The following is a 16,986-nucleotide window of genomic DNA, read 5'->3' as shown; positions in this document are numbered from 1 at the left end:
TTCTGTTGGTAATTTCAGTGTCAACATAATTAGTACAGTTAGATTCAGGTCATAAGCTATCATGAAATGACATTGTATTCCCAGCCATGGCAAATTTTGCTGAGTGTCGACACCTACTATTACCTTGACGCAGAAACTTGTTTCGAACTCATGAAACTAAGGTAACATTCACTCGCTGACGTTGTCGTATGCCTACCTTAATGTTGTATCAGCACAAAGCATGGCTTTTCTCCCTCCCCACCGTGTCCGTTCTAAGGTAAAGATGACAGAATCGATCGTTTTCTTTACTTATTGCGCAGAACATTTACACATGGAAGGAAAGGGATTTTAAAAACACCATTTGAAAAATTTTGAATGAATTTTTTCAATTACTGAAATTCTCCCTCTCAGAGCCACCTATTTTAGGCAATGTCATAAGGATGCTTTCTGAGCCGCTAAAGAGTTCATAATGTTTTCAAAAAGTTTTCGTCAATAAACTTATAGTTAGTAGTTATTTTCACTTATTTTGATTGTTTCCCAACTGTCTCAGTTGTTTTCGTGGAATCACCAATCAACTTCTAATTCCACGCGCATCTTGGCCAATCCCGCATAGTGGGTATGAGCCGGTGACAGGGCGGCAAACAAATACACAAGAATGCCGCCTGCGTTTCGAAGCCTCGTTTCCATCGCGTTCACGTTCCACGTCGCCTCGTGCGCCTCCGACCTGTTCACGGCAACGGAAGACATGCAGAAGTCCGTGGGCACCGAACACGTCGCTCTCGAAGACGGCCACTTCTACATCCTGTTGCAAGAGCGTAAGCTGGCCGCTGCCATAAGCCGCTACGAAACATTGAGGAACGCCAAGTCGCTGCGAACCGGTCAGGGCGCCTTGGGAACGTTCCTCTTCCTGAGCGAGCTCACCAGTTTGAACTCGTACGCGAACCTGAGGGCCGCGCATCCGTCTCCAAGAAGCCTTCCCACCGCTTTCCTTTCGCCTTCCTTCAGGGAGTGGTGGCCGACGGACAGTGATGTCGCAGGAGCCGCTATTGGAATCTGTAAGTTGCAGCACCTGTACGAAATCCCCGCGACTAAGATGGCAACCATGAAGTCCCGCCTGCTGCCAGCTGCTTCACCCGAAGACTTCACTTGCGTGGCCAGGGGCTGTTCGATTGAAGCAGAGTATGGAAACACCTCCGCCTGGGTTCGAGCAGCGCTTTCAGAGACGTCGTCGTCCCCAACGAGAGGTTCTTTCCGGATCCTTCGATTGGGCCTCGGTTGGTTACAGGCAAACGACGAGCGCTGGCCTCGGTTGCAGCGATGGGCAGAGTCTACTTATACAAAGGCGGGCAGAAGCTACCCTTCCTCGCCGGAGTCGGATATCAACGAGTACAAGAATGTCTGTGTCCAACAAGGATTCTTGAGGCCGTCTGGAAGCAGACTCGTGTGCAAGATGTCCACGAACTTTGGAGACCCACGCTTGATTCTTCAGCCGCTCAAGTTAGAGGTGCTGTCGCTCAAGCCACGAGTGGTGGTCATCAGCGACTTCCTCTCCCCATCGGAAGTGCACTTCATCCGATCAGCGGCTCAGAAGGGATTCAAGCGTGCAGGAATTTATTCCCCGAAGGACGTTAAGGGAATGCCAAGCTGGAAACGGATCGGCAAGGTAAGAGCGCATTGATTTTGCGACCATATGGCCGTGGTTTAAAGCGAAGCTTGTCTTCGCGAACCTCGTCGAGTTTCCTGGCCGTGGGAGCTGCGCACCTGTTCAGTCGCCGAATAGGCTACACAATTACGCCAGAGCGCGAGTGTGGCGCTCTCCGCTGGATTCCTTGCAGCAGCGCCAGATGGCGCTCACCTCCAAGCATTCATATTTTTAAGGAGGCCCACGGGCACTCAGGAGGGCAGAGTAGGTATCAATGAAGAAGGTTCCCTAAGAGAACCTCAGAAAAGCATCGGCGTCAATAACAAAAAGGAGGAAAAGAAGAAAGCGAGCTCGCCATGAAATAGGCTACATCAATATGCAGGGTGGCGCAAGAAAAGAAAAGCGGGCACAGATTGAGGAGCAGTTAAACAGAGAACAAATAGGGCTGTATGCTGTTACAGAAACGCACCTTAGAGACTCCGAAGGGTAGCCAGTGATGGAGAATAATGTTTAGGAAGGGCGCAACAGAACTAAGTCGGAAATATACGGCGGGGGAGTCGGAATGCTCATCCATCAGGGAGCCAAATGGAAAAAAGAGTAAATTCAAAATGTCAAGAGCATCTTTCGTTATCAGGTACAATGAGTGGGAAGAAAACTTGGCTGCGCGTAACGCATTTGCGGACAGCAAATAATTACACAGAGAAGAATCAAGAGTTAGTGGAATGAATAAACGCTGATATTAAGGGTTTCTGGAATGATGCCGAAATTATCCTATTAGGTGACATGAATGCCCACATAGAGGATCTAGGTGGCTATATAGAAAACAAGAAGAAGGCAATGCTGGAACTCTGTGAGCAACATAACCTCGTTATCGTGAATACACGGCCTAAGTGTGAAGGGCAGATCACGTGGGAAGTGAGAAACCGGCAATCGGCCATTGATTACTGTCTGATGACAGAATGAATTCATGATGAGTTTAGAGAAATGGTCATTGACGAGGAAGGGCAGCATAAGCAGCATAAGGAGTGACCATAAACGCATCATTTTGAAAATGGCTTAACTAGTTGAGAAAGAGAGCAAGGAGTGCAAAATGGCCAGTCCAAATTTGAACGCTGACCAAATAACAAATATAGTCGTGAAGAGTCGAGGAAGAACTTGGCTAATGGCCAAATGAAGAGTGGGAATATAATGAGATTCTACGTGTAATAACGACAGGACCACGGAAAGAGAACCAATGTGTTCGTTGGAAAAGAAAGAAAGAAACCGAAAAGCTGGTGGAACAGTGAGATACGAGAAGCGATCACCGAACGACATAAAGCATCCCGACAGCACAGGCAGGCAAAGAAAGTGCAGTTGCCGCAAGATGCAGTAACCGGTAAATGGGAAATATACCGGGACAAAATGTCTATAGTTCAAATACTGGTGCAAGCAAAGATAAAAGGCGAAAGTGAACGTTAGTGCTCAGAAATGCGTGAGAGGAAGAAGGCCGCACCTAGAATATTTTTGAACCACATAAAATTATTAGGCAAGAAGTCAACAACAATACAGCAGCATATCCTAGACGAAGATGGAAACAAACTGGAAGGGGAAGCGGCAATAAATTACATCTAAAAAGTAACAGCCGAATCTTTCCAATGCAATGACGAGGTTTTATTTGAAGAAAAAAGAGCTTGAAAGACAACCAGATGGAAAAGGAGCTGGTGCTGACAAACTTCAACTGGAAGAAAGTGGAAGAGAAAATCCCTAAGCGCACAGCCACAGGGCTAGACGAAGTTTCGTTAGGCTGAATAATGAACTGGGACCAAAAAGTAAGGAAGCTCTGGTGAAAGCACTGGAAAAAGGCAGGAGAATACCGGACAGTTGGCGACAAAGCATAATTAATGTAATTAATAAAGTTAAGGGGTAGAAAGATAGAATTCACTCGTATAGACCGTTCACCATTACATGGGTAATATACAAGTTAACCATGCCGGCAATCGAAATAAAGCTGCAAGCATGGGCAGAGAATAATGGCGTTTTGGGAGAACTTCAGAATGGCCTCACAACAGGTAGGCGCTTGGATGATAACCGATTTGTTCTTACTCAGCGTACTGAAATATCAAGAGTAGAAGGCAGGCCGTTATATGCTTCCTTTCTCGACATTACAGGAGCGTATGACAACGTAGACCGCAACATGTTGTGCGATATTCTAGAAGGGGAAGGATTATTTAGGCGACGATTACCTACAGCTTGAAAGAGCTTTACCTAGAGAATACCGTTTGCGTTGAACAGGAAGGGATGAGGAGCGAGGAGAAAGTTCATATCAACAAGGCATTGAGGCATGGGTGCCCTTTATCCCCACTGCTGTTTATGATGTACGTGGTGAGGATGGAGATAGCGCCAGAAGGAAGTAATATCTGGTTTAATCACTCATACAAACAGGAGAGTACAGTACTAGAGCAGCGGCTTCCAGGTTTATTTTATCCGGACGGCATTGTGTTGCTAGCTAACAAGCAATGTGATTTGCAACTTCTGGCTAATATCAATGGACTGGAAGGCGAGAATTAAGGTTTGAAATTTGGCGTTAGAAAATCAGTTAGGTTATTCAAGGAAAACAGCGAACAGACAGTGGCAATACAGGGCCAAGAAATACCACGAGTAAAAGAATATAAATATCTTGGTATATGGATAAACAAACGCAATAGATATATGTAAACGCAGGAAAAAACAATAACAGTTAAGAGGAAGAGAAACGAAGCGCGGAACGCAATTGGGATACAATAGGTGCGAGGTGATCCGGGGTATGTGGAAAGGTGTAATGACTCCAGGACTTACTTTTGGAAATGTGGTTGTTTGCTTGAAATCAGGGGTACAATCAGGACTCGATGGAAACCAAAAGTCAGTGGGACGCGTCGCATTGGGCGCTCACGGGAAGACTACAAAGGAAGCTGTGCAGGATCATATGGGCTGGACAGGTTTTAAAGTGAGGGAAGCTCACATTAAAATCGATTATCAAGAACGATTGGGGAATCTGCAAGAAAGTAAATGGGCTGGTTGGGTGCTGAGGTATCTATACAGAAAAAGACATTGCTTCACAGTGAGGGAAAAGAACTAGGAAGCTTACCAGCAAGTATGCCGCCTCTAGGTGAGCAACACAGCAACAAATGACGTCAACCGCAAAGTCGGAGAGGCTGAAATAATCTCGTGAGTGGCGGCAATGGAAAAGAAACCTGCCAGGAGTAACTACTTAAGAAGAAGAAAACGAAATCACGAAAGAAACAATTGATGATCACTCGAAAGGAAGCTCATTATTTTTCGAAGCGAGATCAGGATGCCTCAGAACACGCACCTAGAAAGCGAGATATAAGAAGGAAGAAGAAGCATGTGCTTGCTGCGGTAAATCTAGGGAAACGATGGAGCATGTTTTAATAGAATGTGAAGATATCTTCCCAGCGGTTTATTTAGCCCCCTATGGACTTTCTTGGGTTTAGCGAGAGCAGGGGGAAAGTAAACATGTCCACAATAGAGATTAGTAAGGGACGATTGGAGAATTGGTGGAAGAAAAGTAGGGAAAAGGCAAAAAACCTTCATACTAGGGGGTCAGAAAATGTGGTGATGGGAATTCATTGTGCGGTTTTTTCTTTCTTTTTTAACCTAGGTAGGACATTAGGCAGTATAATAGCAAGAGCTTGGTGGCGCAACCGACAGCCCCGTTCCAAAGGGGACCCTCATAACATCTTCCATCCATCGTAAGCATTCGCGCCAGCGATGGCGCCGGTCGTGCGGAGAAATGAAGAGAAAATGAAGCTGAACGCTTCGCCTTCGCGCATCCGCAGCTGTACGTAATGAGGAAGTAAACCCTTATTGCAGATAAAAAGGATTGCAATTACGCTACGTATGAATGCGCATGCTGCCACTGAAACCACGATGCGTTCAAGGCGTCCGCTTGTCAACAGCGCCGCTGAATAAAAGGCTCGGTGAAATTTGTGTTAGCGCGTGCTTGCGTGCGCGTGTGTGGCGTGCGTGCGTCTACTCGCATATCGATTCTTTGTGCGCTCTCACAAAGCTTCGCTATACATAGATCCCAACTATCATCCGTTGTATTTTCTTTTCTTAGAATTCATAGCATGAAATTCACTAGCATTTCTTCGGGTATACCTTCTGGACAAAATCTCGTTGCCTCGCACCTATAAATGAAGGAGTGCGAACAGGATAGTGTAGAATTTGAAACATGTAGCCAAAGGGTGTGAATAGGCACTGACGTCATCAGAAAGCAAACCAGATAAAAACGAAGGAGGAGGAGATGCTGGGAAGAAAGGAAGCTTGAACATCACCAGCCTCTACTTCGCATCGTGCATGAGGAAAACAAAGAAGGAATATAAGAGTGTCTGCAGTCCAAGTTTGTCATGTGGCAATAAGTGATACAAAATTGAAGTTCCATTTTCTTAACTTGATTATCTTTGAAATCCTATAACTTTTCTTTGTAAGTCGTCTGTCCCACAAGCAATAGATGGAGCTAAAGGTTTCAGAACAAATGGGTTCAGACATGGCCAAACACGTGACAAAGAAGTGATCTCAAAGTTAATCATCGATGGTTAACGCAGCTTTAAATTTTAATGTGAACAGCATTCTGTATCAAGCTTTAGCCACAACCATGTGAAGCCAACAGATAATGATACCAAGGAAAACATAAGGGAAATTACCTAAGTTATTCGTGGAATTGACAAGCCAAAGGAAAATCAATGAGAACCAAGCAACAACCTGCCGCCGATGAAGGTCGGATCCTCATTAGGTTGTTCTACCACCAGCGGCAAACTGTTCCATCGTCGACTTTCAATTCCCTTAAGTTTATAATTTCTACACATGAACTAAAGGCAACAAATGCTTTCCTTTGCTTCATTATCTATTGGATTATATCGTTGTAGTGAACAACAAATCACTTCCCTTAGTTACCTTTCTTATCTTATTCTTTGCCTATTTTACACAATTTTAGTAGCTATTTCCCTGCAGTCTCATGCGCCGACATAATGGTCCAAGTTTTCTACTAGCTTGTGCCATCCCGCGTCAGAACGTCGCCGTAATTATGCAGCCGTCATTCAATCGTGATCGTGCTGCCATTGTCAGGCCCAGGACAACATTTATTTGGGCTAGATGGTGCATACAGGATGGCGCTTGTTCTGTGTCGTTCTCCCTCTCGCCATCGTCTTAGTTGGCGCTGTTCCTAATTCATTGTCGGGTCATGGTCGTCACCGCACTGTCGCCATGCCGTGGCCGTCATACTGCATTCGTCGTTTCATCGGCGCCGTTCTTTTTCGCATTCATACTGTCGCCATGGGATTACGTCGCCTTTATCGTGCTATTGGCGTCATTCCCTCCTCTTCGTACACTCGTTGTCATATCGTCTTTGTTATGCCGTCGCGGAATGTTCCATCCTTCCAGCTTTCCGATCTGTATATTCTCTCACCGTCGCCACCACCCCGTAGTCCTCTCGACATTACCGTCACACAGCCGTCTTCGTCCAATCGTGCTCATGCGGTCGTCGTCCCGCTATCGTCGTTGTACCATCGTCCCTCATTTTAGAATCGTCCTTCATCCCATTGTCGTCATACCGCCTTCATGGTTCCATCGTCGTCGCTGCCCTGCCATCATGCGGTCGTGATGATGCCGTCACGGTGACGGACAACCCTGGCGAGCCAGTATCTTAGCAGAGTGGGCGGATCCCGGGCAGTGTGTGTCCCACAGCCGCAGCAATGGTACTCACAGACTGACCTCCACAGATTGCAAATAAAGGCGCCTTCAGCAATGCCAAGTGTGGCTACATTGCTTGAATGTTAATCGTATTAACGTTTACAGTCATGGTGAAGTGGGTTCGGCCGCAATTCTTTTTAAGCCTCGCCAGCATGGCTCGTTTTATATCAGTTTCTGCTCTGAGACAAGGAACAAATATCGAAAGCTACAGTTACATTCCAAATTACTAGTGCGATATTTAAAACATCAATAACAACGTAAACATTCATCTACATCATTTGTACAACAGATCAAACAAATAGAGATGAATAACCGTTGTCATGAAACCGGAATCCAACCTCTTACTTGTGCCCTGGCTAAACAAGAAACGAGAAAATCCTATATTTCAGGCCAAAAGATATATACACGGCCTCGAAACTACGAGTAATTTAACTAAATGTTATATGCTAGGAACACGAATTATGCTTTAACAGACCCTATACGTGCTTTGGCGCACAGGCTTATTGAGAACAAGTTAACAAATACAAAACAAAAAAATGATAATACCCTAATAACTGGAACTTTATTTCATTCTTCCTCATTATTTTACACACCTGCAGGTGTCCTGGCTCTGGGACTCCGAGCACAACTTTCTGCAGCACCTCTCTCGGCGCATTGAGGTCAGTACTGGTGTGTCGCTGGAAACGGCCGAGGCGTATCAGGTGGCAAACTACGGCCTCGGCGGACACTACACGCCCCACATGGACGCCCACAGGTTCGACAAGGTGGCCGACCACGTGGACAGTAAGAACGGCAACCGACTGGCCACCATGCTCATGTACCTCACAGACGTCGCCGCGGGAGGTGCAACAGCGTTCGTCAAGCTGGGCGTCGCGGTGAAACCACGCGTCGGCGACGCCCTCTTCTGGTACGACGTGGAACCGTATGATGGGAGCGAGTTCCCCGCTGAGCTTTCTTTCTGGCACCAGAAAAGGAGGGCTGACGAGCTCACGACGCACGTTGGCTGTCCCGTCCTGTCGGGCTCCAAGTGGATCGTGACCAAGTGGATTCACGAGCGAAACAACCTCGTCGTGCACTACAACACGCCCGGCTGACGCCATGGCCACGTGCGCCTAAGAAAATCGAGAACCTCGCTTTGGGTCTGACTCGATCAATTTATACACATTTCATCCTTTTCGAAATTACGATTTCAACGTACGTGAAAGGCCCCGCCTCGCCGAATTGAATAGAGTGCCAAATCATTTTCTTAAAGAGAGAAATGAGCCGAGCAGATCCGCTCTTTGCTTGATGCAACACACTGTGTAGGCGGTAAGGGAGAGAAGAAAGTGACTCGGTTTCCTGAATGGCGAAACATTGATTCAGATAGTTAATTATTAGAGAGCTATACGCATAAGGTTAGTAGTTTTATCAGCTGTATAAACTGCTGCAAACATTTGCTTACTAAATTTACAAGCGCTGAGCACATGGAAATGTGAACGCATCACACTCGATTAATGCGGACGCTCGCTGTCAGAACGCTGACGTCATGGGTGGCCGCATCAGTGAACGAATTCCCTGTCCACCTCAGATTACCCCTACGAAACGTTGCGCGCGACCGCAATAAAAGTGAAGGGCCGATTTACGCTCGAGCGGCCCATCGCCGCAAGCCGCACCGAACGCGGGCGGTACGTAAAAAGCGGGCGGTCGTCGCGATCAGTCCCTAAATTGCATTTGCATTGCATTGCATTGCATTGCATTGCATTGCATTACATTGCATTGCATTACATTGCATTGCATTACAATGCATTGATGGATGGATGGATGGATGGATGGATGGATGGATGGATGGATGGATGGATGGATGGATGGATGGATGGATGGATGGATGGATGGATGGATGGATGGATGGATGGATGGATGGATAAATGGGTGGGTGGGTGGGTGGGTGGATGGATGGATGGATGGATGGATGGATGGATGGATGGATGGATGGATGGATGGATGGATGGATGGATGGATGGATGGATGGATGGATTTTTTTTTATTTACTCTCATACCCACAGCGCCATTTACGCATTACAGGGGGGGCGGGGTTACATACATCAATGTAAACAGCTTATGGCATCGAATAAACAGCATTAAACTATACAATACAATGAAAGAGAAAAAGAGAAAAAAAATAAGACAATGACATGACAAATATGGTACATCAGGATATCAATGTACAGCACGCAGGAAACGGCGTCATACAATTAAGTAATAAAGCACTATATAATGATAGCAAACTCTGCAATTACTGCATACTGTAAAATAAAGAAGAAAATTTCAAAGAGCATTTGCAAAATGTTCATTATTAAGTATACTAACTACAGCGGCAGGCAGTCGATTCCATTCTGAAATGGTTTTGGGGAAAAACGTGCTTTTGTAAAGTTTAGTTCTACAAGTGTATTCCCTAACCTTGAGCTCGTGATCTGTTCGTCTGAATATGCAATTTGGCTGAAGAATATACTTATAACGGTCTATTCCAATTTGGCCATAAAATATGTTGTGAAAAAGTTTCAAGCGTAATGCCTGCCTTCTCTGTTCTAAGGTGTCCAATTTAATGTTTGTTTTGCGCTAGTAATACTAAGGTTTCTGTCAAAGTTGCCGATTACGTACCGTGCTGCTATATTCTGAACTCTCTCAAGTTTATCTCGGTCGGTACACGTAGGAGGGTCCCATACGGTACATCCATATTCTAAAATGGGTCTAACATAGCTTTTGTACAGAAGATCACGAGCCTGCTGGGGAAGGAGTTTTGTATTGCGCCGTAGAAATCCTAACACTTTGCATGCCTTTGCTGCAATGAAATCAACATGCCTGAGCCAACATATGGACGGTGTGAGGAATACACCCAAGTACTTGTACTCGGAAACAATCTGCAATGGGGAACTGGATAGATAATATACGGCTTCTGGCATACACTTTTTAGTAAAGCGCATGTGCACAGTTTTTTGCGTGTTTATTTGCATATGTGACTCTCTGCACCAGTTTTGTAGTTTAACTAAATCATTTTGCAAAATAACAGTGTCGGCAATGCTTGTAATTTCCCTCTATATTATCAGATCATCAGAAACAATCTTACGGAAGAAACAATAGTGTTGGATGGATGGATGGATGGATGGATGGATGGATGGATGGATGGATGGATGGATGGATGGATGGATGGATGGATGGATGGATGGACGGACGGACGGACGGACGGACGGACGGACGGACGGAAGGACGGACGGACGGACGGACGGACGGACGGACGGACGGACGGACGGACGGACGGACGGACGGACGGACGGACGGACGGACGGATGGATAGATGGATGGATGGATGGCAGAATGGATGGACGGACGGACGGATGACGGACGGACGTTAAGAGCGTCACCTTTGGAACGGGGTGGTGGGTTGAGCCACCAAGCTCTTGCTATTATATTGTCTAATGGCCTACCTAGGTTAAACAAGAAAAAAGAAAAATAACACTATGAACTTCCACCACCAAATTTCCTGGTCCCCTATTGCGAACTTTGCTTTTGTGCGTCTCCGTTTTTTGTTCTTTCCCTACTTTTCTTCCACCAATCCTCCAATCGCCTCTTACTAATCCCTAATGCGGAAATGTTTACTTTTCCACTGCTCTCGCTGCACCCAAGGGTTTAAAGGAGGACAGTGGTGCCAAAATCAACCGCTGGGCAGACGTCTTCACATTCCAATAAAACATGCTCCATAGCTCCCACAACAGTGGAAGATGGCAAGCATTATTTTAATACCAAAACCCGGGAAGCCTCCGCAATTGGAAAACTTACGGCCAATTTCCTTAACTTCATGCGTGGGGAAATTGATGGAGCACGTCGTACAGACCAGACTGATGGGCTTTATGGAGCAGGGCGATCTGTGGCCACATGAGATGGTCGGGTTCCGACTTCACTTGTGTACGCAGGACGTCATGCTCCAAATCAAACATGGTATAATAGACTCAAGGTCTAAAGATGCAAAAGCAATTCTGGGACTGGACCTCACGAAGGCTTTTGATAACGTAAAGCATGAGGCGGTCCTGGAAGGGCTGAACAAGATTAATGTAGGTACCAGGACATATCGATACATCAGGGACTTCCTGACGGGAAGAACTGCTTGCATGAGGTTCCAAACGCTGGAATCCCCCACAATTGAGCTAGGGAGTAAGGGTACGCCCCAAGGATCGGTGCTGTCTCCCCTACTCTTCAACGTGGCTAAGAGAGAACTCCCCGAGCAATTGGCAAAGCTCGAGGGATTAAAATTTAGTATATATGCGGATGATATCACCCTCTGGGTCAACCGGGGAAGTGATTCAGCCGTCGAAAGCCTGCTCCAGGCCGCCACCGACATCATAGTCGATTACGCGGCCGAGAGAGGCCTAGCATGCTCGCCGCAGAAATCAGAATTGTTTATATACAATCCGAAACACTTAAGGTGCAAGGCACCATCGGAGATCAAAATTAAAGTGGCAGGTGGAGAGGTACCAATAGTCGAGCAAATTAGAATCTTGGGCCTGATTCTCCAGTCACACGGCCACAATGGCGAGACCGTGAAGAGGCTGCAGAATCACGCAATACAGACCCTGAGCCTAATTAGGCGGGTGGCCAGCAAAGGCCGAGGGCTAAAGGAAAAAAATTTAATTAAACTAATACAGGCGTACATATTCAGCCGGGTGAGCTATGCAACGCCATATCTCGATTTGAAAGTGGTGGAAAGAGAAAAGATTGATTCTCTAATGAGAAAATGCGTAAAACGAGCGCTGGGACTGCCCATGTGTACATCAACAGAGAGACTGATGGCTCTAGGAGTGCACAACACATGGGCAGAACTGGCGGAAGCGGTGCGAACCTCTCCAATTGAGAGACTTATCACCACGAGGACAGGAAGAGCCATATTGGCCAAAGTTGGAATAAATCCGGACAGAGGCCCCACCCAAAAGGTGGAAGTAGATAGGGAAGTTAGAAAAAATCTGATTATGCCCACCCTGCCAAAAAACATGCACCCGGAACATAGTAAAGACAGGAGGCATAAACGGGCCGAAGCATTAAAAATTAGATTCGGTAATATCCCGGAACATGAGGTGGCCTATGTAGACGCGGCGGGAGGTAGCGGCAGTTTTACGGTGGCAACGGCCGTCAGCGGCCGGGGTATTCCCGTGACCGCTGTCACTCTGCGCGGGCGCAACATAGAAGTTACCGAGGAAATTGCGAGCGCATTAGCTTGCGCTGGAACGGAAGGAAAATTTGTGATCAGTGACAGTAAAACTGCCATACAAAATTTTAGCAAGGGAAGGATCTCGCCCTTAGCATCCAGAATCCTAGGCCAGAGAAAGCTAGATAGAAAAATTCAAATAATTTGGACTCCGGCGCACGAAGCCGTCCCCGGCAACGAGGCGGCCCACGAGCTGGCTCGAGATCTCTACCGCCGAGCCGCTACGGGGCCCCTCGATGACCGAGGGAGCGGAGAGCGCATGCTAAAATATGGGGAGATCACGCAGCATTATAGATTGGCTCGTAGACTGGTATCCCCGCCAGACCCAAAATTAAACAACAGACAAGCAGTCGCATGGAGACGACTACAAACTTATACATATCCGCACTCGGTTATGGCGAACCAGATGTTCCCCGAGGCCAGGAGCGATAAATGTAATCTTTGTGGGGCGAGAGGGACCCTCGACCACATAATATGGGAATGTCCGTAGTCTCCCGGGGGAACGCACAAAATAGATAGTATAGACACCTGGGAGACCCTGCTGCGCAGCTCGGACTCTGAGCTCCGGCTCGTCCAACTAGCTGAAGAGGCTGCTGGGACACAAGACCTCCCAGCCTGCATCTGAGGCGGCGGCACTCGCCCCCTGACCTGCGTGTCGGGGGGTGGGTAGATCGCCTTTTCTGTTGGCCATTAAAGTTTACTCTATCTATCTATCCATAGTTTCCCTAGCTTTACGGCAGCCAAGCACATGCTTCTTCTTCCTTCTTATATCTCGCTTTATAGGAGCGTATTCTAAGGCATCCCGATCTCGCTTCAAAAAGTAATGAGCTTCTCTTTGAGTTATAAATTGTTTCTTTCCTGATTTCTTTTTTCCTCTTAAGCAGTTACTTATGGCAGGTTTCTTTTGCAGTACCGCCGCCCATGAGAATATTTCAGCCTCTCTCACTTTCCGCTTGACGTTCTTTGTTGCTGTGTTGCCCACTCTACAGGCCGCAAACTTGCTGGTAAGCTTCTTAGTTCTTTTTATCCACTGTGAATCAATGTCTTCCCTGAACAAATAGCTCAACATACTCCCCACCCATTTACTTTCTTCCATATTCCTCAATCGTTCTTCGTAATCAAATTTACTGTGAGCTTGCCTCGTTTCAAAATTTGTCCAGACCACATCACGCTGCACTTCGAATATTATCGCACGACAATTGAAAGTCGTGCGAAAACCACGACGTCAGAGACGAAGCGAAGAAACCAGCACTTCTCCTCACGCTTTGTGAAGCCGACATTTTCGAGACTGTGTGCGCGCTGATAGCGCCGAAGATCCCGCGAGAACTCAACTTCATTGATTTAGTGACACCTCTCAGGCGGCACTTCGACACCAGGACATGCGAACTTTACAGCCGGTACGTGTTTCAAAGATGCGACCAATGGCCAGACAAGTCGGTCGGCAGCTACGCTGCGGCCCTCATAACCTTGGCAGCCGACTGCAACTTTGGAGTGCTGCCTTCGGCTGCAGTATTGACGACGTCACCTGACACCCAAACGACCGCTTTAGCAGCGAGCCCAACTAAGCTGCCCTAAGATGTGAGGATCTGAAATACGTTCATCTGTGACGTCTGGGATGAACATGCTCAGCAGAGACTGCTTGCAGAAAAAAAGAACGGACATTTCAACACGCTTTGGACATAGCCCTGTCATTGGAAAGTGCGCAAAGGCATCAGCGAAGAATCAAGGGAGTATCCAACATAGGGGAAATTAACAGGACATTGCAAATCAAGACAGGAGGCAGGCATACGTCAGCACGTCATTGCTCTCGATGCTACGGCTTTCACGACCCTAAAACATGCAAATTCAAGACAACCGAATACCGCTTCTGCTCCAAGAAATGTCACATCGAGCGTGCCTGCATCTAGAAGAAAAGGAAAGAGGCGGAACCTTGCTCCGACAACAAGCAGCAACGTTTTCTAGCACAAGTGTCGCCGTGACATCTTGGACTACGATTGATTTCGGTACAAGCAGTGATCACGTCCCGGTATATTTTGAAATTGCATGCCCTTTAACATCAGTTTCACGACAAGGCAGAATATTTGTGAATTGCAAAAAAATTTTACTGCTTGCGCTCCACCATTGCATCATTAACTAATAGTAATGACGAAGAAATTGGCTTGAATATTGGTTCAGCGTTGCAGATCTCCCGACAAAAGTCTGAATTTGTAATTCAGACCACTAAGCGTTCCCCATCTAGTCCTTGGTGGAACAGTGAGTGCACACGAGTTTATCGAAGGAATGCTGCTTGGAAAAAACTTCTACATAATCAGAGCCCACAAAATTGGAAAGATTATCAACTTATTTCGGCAACCTTCAAACGTGCTATTAAACACGCAAAATATGAGTACGATAAAAACCATTTCGATTGTCTATCTAAATCCACAAACAAACGCGCTTTATTTAATTACCTTCCTTTTAGAAACAGACTCCCAATGAGCGTTAATGTAGATTCAATCGTCTATACCTCACAGGAAACGCAGGAGCCCTTAGAGCTATTGGCTGAAGGATTAGAGAGCCGGTTCGCAACGCGCCTTCAAACTTCTGTTTTTACTCCTGCATTCTCGGACTACAAAGGTTGCCAACTACAGCACCTGTCCCGGACGGAATAACAAATGCAATGGTTATAGATTTTCTTTCAGGAAGCTCCACGTGAGCTTCTGAAGTTGCAAAACTACTCTGTTAGTAATGCATGGATTCCACAAGAATGGAAGATCGCCAAAATTATTCTACTACTTAAAAAGCAAGGGGCAGGGTACACTATCGACAACATCAGACCAATTGCGTTGACATCAAACATAGTGAAACCTATTGAAAGAGTGCTTCTCGGACGTATAATAAAGTTTGTTGACGAAAATCAACTGTCGAGACCTTGCCAAATCGGATTTCGATCTGGCTATTCAATATGGCACGCGCATGGTAGACCTTGAAAGTCGCATTAACATCGCCAGACAGAAAAAACAATACGCGGCCTTAGTTACCATAGATATATGTAAAGCTTATGACAGCATTGAACATACAATTTTAACAAATCGGTTACAGAGCCATTGTTTTCCAGGCTATATTGTAGCATCGGTGCATGAATTTTTAAAAGGCAGGGAGTTCTATTGTTTTCGAAGCGGCTATTCTTCTAGTAAACATAAGCAAACAAGAGGTGTGTCTCAAGGATCGGTTCTCTCACCAGTATTATTTACCATTTTACTGAGCAGAATCCCCGTTCACCCAGGTGTCAGTACCTACGTTTATGCTGATGACATCGCCTTTTTTGGTATGGCTAGTGACATATACTCTATTTACGAAATTTGGCATTCGTATCTAAGGGAACTGGAACGCTGGCTGGATAGCTTACACTTAAGCCTGAATGCTAATAAGTGTGCTATATTTGTTTTTCCCGTTAAAGACCCAGTATTCGTATAGCTTAACTATCAACTCGAAGATACCCCACAAGTAGAGTCACTAAAGTACCTTGGAGTTATTTACAACGGAAATCTTAACTGGCAGCCGCATATTGAATATATTGCGACACAAGGAGCTCGTACAAAAGCATTTTGCGCAAGTTGAGCAATGGAAGAACACGTATGCGAAGAAAATCCCTCTTGATGGTATATAAAGTGTACGTTCGTCCGGCCTTAGAATTCGGATGTGTTTTATTGGAATGCATCATGTAACCGCACAAAAACAAGGGACAAAGAAGGAACACACAAGACAGGCGCGGAACTTCAACTAAGATTTACTCCGGGAAAGCCTACAGTTATACAACTATCACAATCAGACTTGCTAATCATCAGACAGCCATCACTCGACGTTGGCATGCGGGCGTGAGTGCCACAAATTTGCTTCCAAATATTTGAACTCTTTATCGCTCAATGACGCTGAAGAGCTGCTTACGCGCCTGTCTTGTGTGTTCCTTCTTTGTCCCTTGTTTTTGTGCGGTTACATGATACATTCCAATAACGACCACCAACGAGCCCGCTTATCCCTGTTAAATGTGTTTTATTCTCAGGTGTTCCATCATACAAACTTCGGCCGCTAGTTTTGTTAGAATGAGAGGCACTACGTTTGTGCTTAGGCCTTCCAAAATACGTTGCAAATGTCGTATTATACATGGAAGCAAGAATCCCACCTATATTATGCCGATTTCACCTTCTGATGGTTCAGACCTTCTTAAGGCTATGTGAATCACCATAAAACCGTCCTCAAATTATTTTCATCTCTCATCCAGAATTATTTTTTCCTGTTCATTAGCCCAGGTTTCCTAGCCCACAGTTTATATTTGTGCAAACATTACTTGAACCACTAATTGTGCAAATTCGCGATGGGCTTCCTAATAATATGCATTCAAATTACCCAGAGATCAGGTTAGATG

The 16,986-nt window shown here is 46.0% G+C and overlaps 1 protein-coding gene across 1 annotated transcript; it reads left to right on the top strand.

The window, feature by feature from the left end:
* The first annotated feature begins 600 nt into the window (after nt 1-600).
* LOC135908695 (prolyl 4-hydroxylase subunit alpha-2-like) lies at nt 601-8,482 on the top strand. The gene is made up of 2 exons (XM_065440553.1): nt 601-1,642; nt 7,948-8,482. The coding sequence occupies exons 1-2, from the start codon at nt 635-637 to the stop codon at nt 8,440-8,442; spliced, it is 1,503 nt and encodes a 500-aa protein (XP_065296625.1). The 5' UTR covers nt 601-634; the 3' UTR covers nt 8,443-8,482.
* The last annotated feature ends 8,504 nt before the right edge of the window (nt 8,483-16,986 follow it).

The sequence above is a fragment of the Dermacentor albipictus genome, chromosome 3 (assembly GCF_038994185.2).
Source record: "Dermacentor albipictus isolate Rhodes 1998 colony chromosome 3, USDA_Dalb.pri_finalv2, whole genome shotgun sequence".
NCBI classification, from domain to species: domain Eukaryota; kingdom Metazoa; phylum Arthropoda; class Arachnida; order Ixodida; family Ixodidae; genus Dermacentor; species Dermacentor albipictus.
This window is presented reverse-complemented; position numbering and strand designations above follow the sequence as displayed.